The sequence below is a fragment of the Drosophila sechellia genome, chromosome 2L, assembly GCF_004382195.2.
Source record: "Drosophila sechellia strain sech25 chromosome 2L, ASM438219v1, whole genome shotgun sequence".
Lineage (NCBI taxonomy): Eukaryota > Metazoa > Arthropoda > Insecta > Diptera > Drosophilidae > Drosophila > Drosophila sechellia.
The window spans coordinates 1,889,108-1,901,653 of record NC_045949.1 but is presented as its reverse complement, the minus strand read 5'-3'; the positions used below and the strand labels follow the sequence as shown (position 1 = coordinate 1,901,653).

General features: G+C 41.4%; 1 protein-coding gene across 5 annotated transcripts in view; it reads right to left on the bottom strand.

Moving 5' to 3' along the window:
• The window catches only part of LOC6617422 (mitogen-activated protein kinase-binding protein 1), a 55,360-nt gene that overhangs the window by 24,471 nt on the left and 18,343 nt on the right, over positions 1-12,546 (bottom strand). For 2 of the 5 annotated variants that reach the window (XM_032725438.1, XM_002041711.2), the window contains exons 2-3: positions 9,588-9,912; positions 9,431-9,513 (exon numbers count right to left, since the gene is read on the bottom strand). In XM_032725438.1, coding sequence (XP_032581329.1) covers positions 9,431-9,508 — 78 coding nt within the window. In that variant the 5' untranslated portion in view covers positions 9,509-9,513; positions 9,588-9,912. Of the gene's footprint in view, positions 1-5,946; positions 6,631-9,430; positions 9,514-9,587; positions 9,913-12,546 lie in introns of those variants that run through there. The other 3 variants (XM_032714787.1, XM_032716068.1, XM_032720668.1) reach the window with 3 other exon arrangements.

Here is a 12,546-nt window from a genome sequence, read left to right as displayed (position 1 = left end):
GTCACGTTTTTCCGGTGCTCAATGCCAAAGTGCAAATTATGCAAATCCAAGATCGCAAACTGGGGGGTGGAGATAGCGGGCCATGCTTATAAAGGGTGCCAAGTGCTGGCTTTTTAACAAGGGACATGTCCAGGAAAATATATAAATAATCGATGCAGTGATGGATGGCTGGTTGAGCAATAGATAAAAAGGTAAATAAATCATGGTAACTCAGAATTTTAAACGTTTATACAAGATTTGCTTCTATTTTCGCTTGGTTTTTCCTCTTTCTCCTGAGTTTTCCCTCCGACATGCTCGACATGTATTTTATTTAGTGGGTTTCATAAAACAGTTTGCTACGCTTTGTTGCCCCAAATCACACCCAACTGACTGTGCCACCCGTATATACATATAACTAATTACCACGGATAGTTCTTGTTTTCGGCTCAGTTCAATGACACTTCCCTGAAACTAGTTATAATTTCAGGGGCTCCACACTCTAGATCCCCCATATCCAACCGGCTGTCTGTCATTTGCGGACTCTAACTGTTTTGCATTGTTTTATGGTCAGCCAGACTTTTTTTTTTGTTCACACATGGGAAACAAAGCCATCAAATAAAACGGCCAGCGAACAACAAAAAAGCAGCTAAACACGATGTGCTGCAACAGTTTCCATTTAATGAAAGGTGTGGAACCACAGTGGAATTACGGTGGCTACAGTGGGTACAATGCATACAGTGGGTCACCCATGTGGCATAGAAGTTGCACCACAGAGCTGCCTGAATGGCCAACTACCGTTGGCTGGCTTAATGTCACAGTTCCACGATCTTTTCTCGTTGATTGGGTAATGCAGAGAGAAATGTGCGTCCCATTTTCACTACACAAAAACCGAGAAGTGCCTACGGAAATTTATGTGTGCTCCACATATTGCCCTTGTAATTAGCCCCTGGGCGATTTGTCAGCCCAACCACTTTTGTCACGTTCCCTGGGCTTTCGGTGGTTCAAGATGGTGATGATGATGTTGTTGAGCATGAAATTGCCGGGCGTGAAACTACCGTGAGTTCTCTGACAGCTATAAAGATATATGGGAAGTGGGTGTCAATTGGCAGCTAAGTTGTCTCGAAAGGTCTGCATAAAATATGTGAGTTCCCTATCAATATCACGCACAAGTTGCAGAAGCAGTTGCCAATTCACGATGTGAAGATACTTAACTTAGTAGTTCCTGTGCAGGAATGGCAGCTGGTGGGGATTATGCGGAAAATGCGGTTATTACAGTTTGTTTAAAACTATAAAATGTGATATTACTTATGGGTATGCATAATGCATGTACTTAACCCATCCCATTCACCACAATCCAATCTCACTTTCAGCTCCACAGATCCATTCCTAACTTATGCCACCTTCATGCCGAGTACTTCAGCGAAAACTTCAGCCTTGAAACGCTCCACCCGCAGCGGCAAGTGAGTAAGTGCATTGGTAATTGGGCTTAATAGTCGGGCTAATAACTAAAGGAAGGCACGCCCTACGGCCCCTTGAAAAACAACATCCAGTGGAGCAAAACCCAACTGAACTGAACTGAGCCCAACCCAAGGAAACTGAAATTGAAACGAACGCTGCGAGCTGGCCGAAAACATTAATCATGCAAATGGCCCAAACACTTTTTCTTTCGCTTTTGGAAATTACAATCCAGAAAATGCGCCACTATAGGTGACTGCTCCCACAAAAAGGTGGATATACGTATAACTGCGACTTTGAAGGGGTGTCGCGACGGAAAAGCGAGAAAAAAGGGAAAACAGTTCGGCCAAGCGGCCAACCGTTTTCCACATGGCCGCACAGAAAATTAGCAAACGAGATCAGTCCAAGAAAAGCTATCGGCTTGCAGATTTTCAATTCGAGAAGCCCGAATGCAAACTACAACGGAAAAGCCGCTCCAGAGCGCTGCAGCCGGCGACCGGGGAAAAGTCGAAAGTAAACGGAAAGAGGAACGGCGACTTTCCCAAAGCAGCAGCAAAAGGCTACTCCAGACGGGTCTGTGCTCCGCTCTGCTCCGCTTTTCCTCCAGCGATTTCCCGACTCTGCGTGGGTGTGTCGTCGTCTTGTTCGCCGGCGGATCCGAAAGCACTCTGGGATTAGCATATATTAGCGCCCCTGGGAAGTGCAAGTCGGGGGGCACCAAGCCACTCAGAAAGAGAGAAACCCCAATGAGATCAGACCAGAAAGGAAAATGGAAAAAGGTTTTCACGACACGAATCAGTGTTACTCTTCGTTGATTAACTACTTGAATGAACTCTCCATATTGAAATCCCGTATTTATGACTCGCCAACATTTTAATGGCCTACAACTTATTAAAATGAGTTTATTAGCCTGCCTCCTATTGTTGCTATTAAATAAACTAAAACATTTAAAAATCTATTTTAAGCACATTCGGTTTGAACTTTCCCAAAACCCCAAAGCATTGGAGAGCAGCCCAAAGAAGGCTAATGCATTGCCACTTTTTGGGTCCAAGTTGGAGGTGGTTTGTTTGCCAACTGCGGTGGGTGGGTTGTGGGTGGTGCTTTAAGCCTGGTGGTTTCAGGCTCATGTCTGGGTAACTGACATTGCTGCCTCTAAAGCTGATTTCATTGTTCGGTTAGCAACGGCTTATGGACTTAAGCCGGCCGAAGCCAAGCCAGGAGCATAATTTAAGACTCGGATATTGTTTCAATAGTTGACTCTGTCTAATCTCGAAGTCTGCAATCTGCAGATCAAAAGGCGGTTTTCAGGGGGCAAAAGGGGCGGGAGCGGTACCATCAACTTTCAATATTCTTCGTGTTTTGTCGCATGCCCAAAAGCCTTTCAATTAAACGAGTCGCACGTTTTTTCTCTTCAAAAAAAAGCATTTTAGCTCCAAAGTTCGACGGCGGCGAAACCAAATGAGCTGCAACAGCTATAAACCACAGCGAAACTGAGCATATGTATAAATTGAAGGTACAGTGGAGCTTAGGTTTGCAGTAGGAAAACTGTTTAAAAAGAGAAATTACTTAAATTGGTTTTCATCCTAAGCTAGAGATATTGATAGCGAAAATATTGTTACAAAGTGCCATCCAGCGCTCAATTGCGAGTCTTCACTGTATGTGGTAAGCATTTTTTGTTACATTTTGAGGCCAACATGGGTTGGGGGGCACTGACAACCAAACACCAACCGCTCCAAACTGGCTGCTGTTTTGTTTTTCTGGGCCTGACTCATGATGCATATGCCGCATATTGATACAGTTTTCTGTTACTTCTCTGCGCCACAAAAAATCGAGAAAATAAATGATACATACGCCGGATAAATGATGTATAAAGTTGGGTAGGGCTGCGTCTGGAAGTGGAAAATGCTGTTGTCCATTGCACAAAGACCTCTATTCATTGCCATTGAACTGGACACAGATTTTCCTCAGAATTTCCCACTGCAGAGCCAAGTGAAAAGCGGAAAAGACGCGAGAGATTAAAACGGCAGTCATTTAAATGAGCAAATCAGTTTCAATTAATCATTCCATGACATTTAATTCCTTCTTGCCAACGAAAGTGGAAAGTTGGACGCGAAAGGAAAAGATACAGAGTCAAGGCTTCAAGTGCATTTTCTTCCTTTCACAATGTGGCCGAAAATGGAAAACCCAAACTGCACTATTGGCCAAAACCTGTCACGCAGCTTGAGTTAATTAAGTTGCAACTCCTACACTCTCTTTTCGCAAAATTATACCACATTCACTGTATGTACGTCTAAATTAGCAACCAGAAAATACATATTGACTGTAGATCCCCCGTGTTATCAATGGCACACTTGCTTCGTGATAAGATCCACCCACAATTGAAAGCACTAAGCGATCATTTGCCAAAATAATTACATGATGTCAGCCTCAAATAGCAAGGCGCACTTAAAGGCCTTTTCGGAGATAAGTATGTATATATCTGGCATTATGGAAACTTAATTGAATGTTTACATAGTTGCGGGAACGCAAGATACAACCAACTGGTTAGGCTTGGAATTTTACCAATTAAGAGTGTTTACATTAAAGTGTCTTCATGCAACCAAGATTTCCCACCCTGACATATCAATCGTAAAGTAAGCCCCGCTAATTGTGATCCGCTTAGCCGGTTTTAGCCAGGAAAACACCGGCCAACAATGTGAGCCATTTTTAAGCATACACTTAATCTTTCTTCATCCAAAGTGACAAATCAATTCCCCCAGCGAATTAAAAAAGAATGATTAAACACTGTCTCGAGTGCAGTTTTCACTTTGTGTTCGAGTGCCTTAAAAAGAGAATCGTTTAGGCCATATTTAGAAAAGAAGAAAAGCCGTCTCCGACTAAGAAAGTCCGCAGATGTATTTGCAACAGACTCGGCTTGATAAATGCCAACAAATCGCCAAACGACACTTTACTTTCTGAGCAGTTAGAAAGTCGACGTGGCGACTAGCAGCGAAATATGATAAACGACAAGGCTGACTTGATGAACACTTTCCCAGCGAACTGGGAGGCTGGTCATTAGAAGAAAACGCCGTCGACAAGACTGGTTGCATTGGTTTGGTTTTGCAGCCGAGGGAAAAGTAGAACAAAAAAGAGGAAAATCGAGACGAGCTGAGACCGGCAAACGGGACGAGGAAAAGTGGCTGCACATTTTGCTTTCAATTTGCCAAGTAGCCAGCGCAGATAACGCGGCGGATGAGCAATGTGGGAGTGGTAGCCGGGGGGATGGCGGATCATATGGGCCAAAACAATTACGGCCGCAAATGAAGTTGCTTGCTTTTGTGGTCTGCGGGTGGTGGGCGTGGCTCGGGGGCAATTATGTCCAGCAGTCGTGTAGAAAGAGGGGAAAAGCATCCATCTGCATACACGGAAAATGCAGGAAAACTTGACTCCTCCTCGCGAGCAAATGTTTTCTGCTCCAAAAAGCTCAAAGCGGCTGTGAAAATGATTTTTCCTATTTTCATCTTGTCTTGAAGATCGCAAGATAGTGATTTAAACTGCAACACTGTTGCCAGTAATGAAACCGAAAGGCACACAGATAAGCAGAGGAAAATGCAAATTGCGTGCAAAAATGCTGTTTGATTATCCCCTGCTGTGACCTTGAACTTTGCCACCTGTAATGGGGAGAACAACACAAAAACAAAAAAACAGACATCAAACTTGCTAAATCGCATTGCCCCCTGAGCTGTGCAGCTGATTAATTATTGCGCATTACGCAAGTCGAACGTTGAAAAGTTCCAGCCTGCTCTCTGTAGTATTTCCCCGCCGAGGGAAAAACAAATTAGAAAATTGTTTGCCGCAAATTGCGCTGTGCTGACATTTGCACACGTTTTGCTGCGTTATTGCCAAACAAGAAAAGTTGCCTTGCATGATCCAAAAAAAAATAGGAAAACCAAATTGGATAATAATTAAAGGTCACAAGGGAAGAGGGATTTAAAAAGAAATTTAAATTTTAATTGACTTATTGCTGCTTGGCCAAAGTAAAGCATATTTACACCGAAGGACCGCTCTTAACATTGAGAATCGCAGAGAACAGCGCTGTTATTCTAATGATTTGAGCCGTTAGACTGTCCGAAAATATTCATTGTCTGCTTTTTGACATATTGGCCCTCCAAAATCCAAAGTAAAACTTAAATTGAAATGTCAAGTGGCAGAGCTCCGCTTCACTCCACAAACACTGAACTTTATTGCCCCACAAAGGGGACATTTGCATCAAAAATAAATGAACGCGTGGAAAATGCACGACAGTGGGTAAAAACAGGGGGTTAAAAGCTGAGAAGCATAATTAATGGAAAACAAGCGGCTGCTGCACTCGTGGACCCATTCATGAACAATATGGAGTAATTTATGATGGGGTCGTCAGTTTGTATATGCATATTTTTTTTTTGCCTCTCGTTTGGGAGGTATGCCATTTTTTTATGATTTTTTATTTGCCATTTTTTTTTTTAGTTGTCTGACTTTAGTTTTTGAACTCACTTTTTCGCTGCGCTCGTAATTCGCTGGGAACTTGGGCGAGCCGAAGACCGATGACGGCGATGGGGTTAACGGCGACGCCAGCGGCGACTGCGATTGCGATTGGAGCGCCATGCGCTGGTGGTGCAGCGTGGAGAGCGTCGGCGTCGACGCCGACAGCGACGCCGGGGTCATGATTAAATGCCGCATTATTTCGCCCGATTTTCCACTGGTTTTTCTCTCTTCGCCGCCCGCCTTTCACTGGCAATTGTTTTTTGTTTACTGCGTTGCTTTTGGTTATTTGTTGCACTCGGCGGCTATTTACATTTCAACAATTACATTGTTTTTCCGTTTGTTTTGGTCAGCGATTCGTTACGATTCGCTTTTTTATTTGCTTTCTGTTTTACTATATTTCGCATCCACCGTCTCACTTTATTTCACTGTAAATGTCAATTGCCTTTGTGGGGCAAAACATTTTGCTAGAAACAACACAAATATAATAATCCAAATTCAACAGCTGCCGCGGATGTTGACAGAACCAAACAGTCATCATTGCCAAATGGGTTACGTTCTGAATACCAGAAATAAAAGCGTTTTTTCACTGCCTCTAATTTGACGCCCTCTTTTTTTGTGGTCAGTGCTTAAACGACAGACTTTGCACTCTTTACAACATTGGTTTTGATTAAGGAAACTATTAATATCGATATACAATTCAAGCTTAGAAATCGATTTAAACGATAACTACAGTAGACTTAATTTTCAGTTTCTCTATAATTTAAAATTATCGCGTCAAGTTTCCTTTGCCATCCAATTTGTTTACTTTAACTTTTCGCCAGCTCGTTTTCTTCTTTTATTCTTATCTGAGCACTTTAATTGCCTTTACTTTTATCACCTTGCTTCCTGATACATTTGCGTTTCTCTCTTGCTTATCGCTTATCACCCCTTCCCCTTATATTTCGATTTTCAGCTTGCTATTCTTGTGATTCTTACTGTTTTTGTTTTTGGGATTTTATTAGAATTTTAAATTTCTTCAACACCCTTTGGTCAATCAATAAGTTTTAAATATGTCTGAAACAGTGGTGGTTTTTTACTGCTTTTTATAGTTTATTTGCTGTTTTTCAGCCGTCGAGCATATCAGTATTTTGATAAGCGTTTTGAGGAATATCATGAAAAAGCAGATACATTGCGTATACGCCACGGAGACGGCAAATGAAATTTATAAGGTTTGCAAAGCAATGGTAATGTTTGCTTTTTTTGTTATAATTTTTATTGCAATACTTTCAATATAAATACAACCCACTGTCGCTTAAATGTTCCACTGTTCAATGCATTTATTTTAATTTGCATGTGGCAGTGATCTAATCGCCTAATTTAATTAACCGCAAGAATCTGAGTACCGTAAATTGACTTGGGTTCTTTTTCGCCGCTTTTCTCTGCTCTTTTACAGATTATATAACGTCATCTTGATCATTAAAAGCTGATGACGGTGGGTTAATTTTGTTTTGTGTTTATTTGCTGTTGTTGCTGTTTGCAGTCGACCGAATTACACGCACCGAAAATGAACAAAAGCAACAACTAACAACATTCGAAGGTCATTCCGCAGTTTTTGGGCAAATTAGAAACATGAGAGGCACACTAAAAAACTAAGTTTAACACGATTTAAGCGGGTCAAATGCGATTTGTTCGCCTGCCGAGATATAACTCTTATTTGCGGTATTTCTCGTTACGTTGTTTCTTCTCCCGCTGATTGGCTTTTCATAATTTTCCGAATTGCACATACAAATTGCATGCGAACGCGTTGCAAATACCAATACAGATGCAGCCAGGCGAGACGCGAAGACAGCCAAAGCCAAAGCTAAATCGGAAAAGCGCGAGGAAAACCCCTGAGCACGCAGGAAAATCGCGGCGCTCCAACTGGAATACGAATTGTAACTGAAAGGCGGCGACAAAGCAAACGAAGCTAAAGCAGCGCAAAGCAAAGCCAGCGGCGCAGGCAGCGCAAAGCTCCAAAGCCCCAACAGCTGACAAACAATAACAAAAACCTTTGGGAGAGATCCCCACTCTCTCGAAAAGCTAGCCAATCAGCTGTTACGTTTATTCCAGACCAGCTAGATAGAAGAATTTAACTTTAAAGAACCTTCGCTGAATGTTACAGTCAATTGATATCCTAGAATTAATCTATATTATTAGTAGATCAATCGTTCACGCTTGTTTTCAGTGCATATCATTTTCACCACGCGAAAGCTTTTGAAGAGCGCGAAAGGCTTTCTCTTCTTTCTCTTCGCATCTAATGTGTTGTATATTTTATCTCTTTGTCGTCGACGCTTCTTAAAACCATAATTGCCTTCGTTTCGATTTGGTTTATTATTTAATAGGATTTTTTGTGGGTGGTGTGTGTTTGGTGGTCGAGTGGTTTGTTCGTCTGTCTGCTGCGTGCATTGAACTTGACATTAAACAATGCAATTGTTTTGTTTTACTAACTGCGTGAAACTCGAGCGCACCTTAATTGTGGGTTACCTTTGTGGAACCTGAGTTGGGAAGTGTGTGGGTGGTTAATGAACCTATACACCCGGTGGGTGGTGTGGGGTGGAATGTGGGTCGATGGAGTGACAATCGCCGTAGATGATTGATGCGGATTTTTTGCATGTGGCTGCTAATTAGCTGGGTGTAAGTTTAAGTGAATTATATGTGCAATTACTTTTTTTTAACTTGTTCAGCAGTCGTTTAATGACTTCACCAAATTGTACTTAAAATTAAATCACAGCTAGCGACTGTTTGGGAATATTTAATATAGGGCTTGAATATTTTAAGCACGCCCCTCTTTATTATGTAAATAGAAATGAGTTGATTATAATACATTAATCTTCATTAATCAATGGCATTCCGCCATACATTTTTTGTATTGTATTTTTTCCAACTTTCTCAATCAACTACTTTCAATTAAAACCTCCCATTGAAAAATATACCTGACAAAAAGCAACGCCAACTCATGACCATTCAGCATTTCAAAAGGAAAATGCTTTTTGTGGAATGACAGCAAATTAATCAAATCGCAGTCAGATGAACAAAAAATGTATTAAAACAGTCGGGAAAAATATATACAAATAAATGACACAACCCAATCGATTTGCATTTGTGGGCGAAGTTCGAATGAATGCAGCGAAACTTTCCATTTTCCTCGTCGGGCCAAGAAGATAAACAAAATCGTCTGGGAAACTGGATCACATGCACTGCAGGCGGTCGCTCATTTAAGCGGATTCGATAGTGACAAACCTCCCAACTAAACCAACTTCGAGGCTTCTCACGAATTAGATCGGGTTCGATGAAAGCCAGCAGAGAATGGAGTTCATGGATATATTCCAAATTTAAACTAATATTCATATTTGTGAATATCGCAGGTTTCCGGATACCAAAATTGGTAACGGAACCCACGACAGATCCTGAGTTATTAAGGTGTTCATTTTAAGCATTCCCTTGTGGATTATAATTGTATTGCAGTGGAACTCACCCTATCCATTAACTGTTCATCGTTACGTTTGCGCCTCGCCGGCGCCCTTATAATGCGTCCCACATCTGGAGCGTCCATGGTTGCTGTGGATTGCAAACGCAATAATAAAAGAAAATGAAATAAAAGAGAACGTTTGCTATATTTTTTTCTCTTTTACTTTCTAGAAATTGCGTCGCTCACCGCTCTCCAGCGGGGTTTCGAACCAGCGCGAATCACTTATACGCGAGCGCCGGTCGGTGGATGACTCCGCTGAGTGCAGCTTTGAGCATTTAGTTGTGCTCAGAAAATGAGCCTTGAGTTGCGCTCGAAGCTTACAAAATGCACTGCATACTTTAGGGCTGGCTGCATTTGGCTTCAAAATTTGGCAGTTTTCTTGTTGATTTACTTGAATACTTTATAATTTTATGGCAAGTTTAGACTTTTTGTTAGTTTATCGACGGAAGCATAGGTGGCAATTAGCTCTTGCCTAAGTGGACAGCATTCTGAAAAAGAAAAACAAGGTAATTTAATAACATTTTAATAAAGAATAATCCCTGCCTTTAATAAAAGTTTAGAGAATATTACTGCCAAGCCATTTAAATTACTGCAACTAGTTGAAATTTAATAAAAACTTTGCCTCATTTAAGCCGTTTTAGGACAAATTGAAAAATGCATTAAAAGGACTTTTCACCTTTTGCTCGTTTGCCTTAAGCACACTTTTCCTGCTGTTGCTGCTCGGCCAATTTCCCCGCCTGCCACCCCATAGAAACAAAGTTTCCCCCACGATTTTACTTTCCCAGTCTTGCGCTGAATAAAATATGATTGAGGTTCAAGGCGACTGAAAGCTTTCAACTGCAACAATGTCAATTTGCTGCAGCTGTTTGTCTCGGGGCTAACTATTCCAGTGTTGGTAAATAGATTTTAAAGGCTTATAAAATAGTCAAGAGTTTGGAGGAAAAGCGGAAGGAAACTCGGAGCCACCTAATCAACTCACCAAGTGAAAAAGTGGTTACAAGATTGGACATCTAGTTTAAGTTTATCTTTCTACCAGGTGCAGTCTTAAGGCTTAAAGATAAGTTACAAATTGAATTCGATTCCACGCCTAATTGACTTCTTGAACAAGACAAGCCAAAACTCAGTAGCTAAGTCACACAAATCAGCGAAGCAATTAGACACTGCAAATCAATTGAATCAACATTCGAACAGTTCGTCACTTCCCACTAGACAATTGATGCAGTCATTTCAGATGCAGTTGGCTGAAGGGAAGTTCTGGCCTCCAAAAACGGTTGACAATAGTCATCCAATAATGGTCGTGTGACGTCTGCAGCGGGCCATAAAGCCAATGAATCACAAGTCACTCGCTACTCCCACTTGTTACCACATTGGGACCCAGATTGATAAGGATGTGGCCGTGCAATTGCACACGATTTCATTTGGCCCAAGGTAAGTTTATCTTCGGCCTGCGATACATGTTAGTGGGTCGAATGCGGTTGTGGTTTTTATGTTCGAATTAAGGCATATAGGCGGCACTTGGCCAAGTTAATTAAACAGCAAAACAAGGAAACACTTGTAATTAATGCGCAAAAAGGCAGCAACAACAAAACAATGACTAAGTGATTACAGATACAAAGCGGGCTGCAAAAAATAAAACAGAGTATAGAAGACGTTGGCGAACCCTCGAAACCTCTGCTTGAATGAATCCAAAAAAGTGTGGCGGAAAAGCGTGGAAAAACAGCGGGAAAACGGCAAACAAAAGGAGATACCTCCAGTCTTGAGGTTGAACAATTTTCCTCTCAGCTTTGCACCATTTTCGGTGTGACGCCGATTGCTGCATTTTCCTTTGCATAATTTGCAGAAAGTTGCCAACGCAGGTGACCAAATATTGCGAAAATTCTTTAATTTCCTCAGTAAGTTTTCTTCGGATGGGAAAACTTTGGAATTCAACGTGGATTGTGCTGAGTAGAGAATAGCTGTACGAAGAGTCTAAGGGAATTAGAAGTTTAGCTTAAAGGAGTAATTGTTGTAGAATGATTCAATCTTCATGAATTAAGCTAACTTTTAAGTTGAAAGCTGATCTGTTTAAAAAAATCGGAGGCACGCGTCGCAACAAATCCTGTATTTAATTAATGCAATCGGCACTAAACTGACAATATTATCGTTTTGTTAACTTGTTTAATTGACCGAGTCGAAAAAAAAGGCGAAACAATTAAGTGTTAACATATTGTCAATAAACGAGTAATTTCTCAACACTGGCGAAGAGAAATTCGTGGCGAGGGGAGCTGCAGTGCCCACTTATGGAGCAGATTCTATCATTTTTCTTATCTTTTCCTTTTCTTGGGGATCCTCTTGCCAATCAAGTCAGCTCCAATTTCGCCGCAGTACGAGTATACTACTTATACTACGTATACTACTACTACGTATACTACGCCCACTTTTTGCACGGAGCAATTAAATTATGTATTATCTTTGGATTGGCTTTCAGCTCAAATCAAGTTGCAAACCGATTAGGGGACTACTGCCTCCACTTTTCTCTGCGTTTTTTCTTTTGTGCACAGTGACCGCCATAAATAAATGCAGTTGACGACGGCTGAGTGATTTATGCGACAGTTTGCCAGGCAATTGGATTTTTTCATAATTTTTATATCCTATTTTTCCATTGATTAGATAGACTGGCGGCTGGCACATATTGGGCGGATTTTATCTCTGACCATCGCTCCTCTAGAAAACATTTTTTTTTTTTTGCAGTTATTGTTGTCTGAGCGTTGAGAACAAGTTTTATTTCATCTTTTTGTTTGGCGACTGCCGCTTTTTTCTCGCTTCTTGTGAGTCAATTGACCCAAATTGTTGGGCTCCGGCCTTTGTGTCTGAATCGACTTGGGCAGCCTCTCTTGTTGTAGCAGACGTGTCGTTTCGCAGTGCTCAGATTGGCCCCAAATACCCTGTAATTCGGAGGCACAACAAAGAATTTATAGACCTCTCACTTAGTAGTTAACACTACGTTGATTAACCCCTGGAAAGTTGCTACTTTTACAACGATCAGTTTGTGAAAGATCCAGCACTTTATTTCCATAATGCCTTTCATTTCAAAACAAAGGGCATCTCGACTTCCACACACTCAATTAACGCTCTATACATGT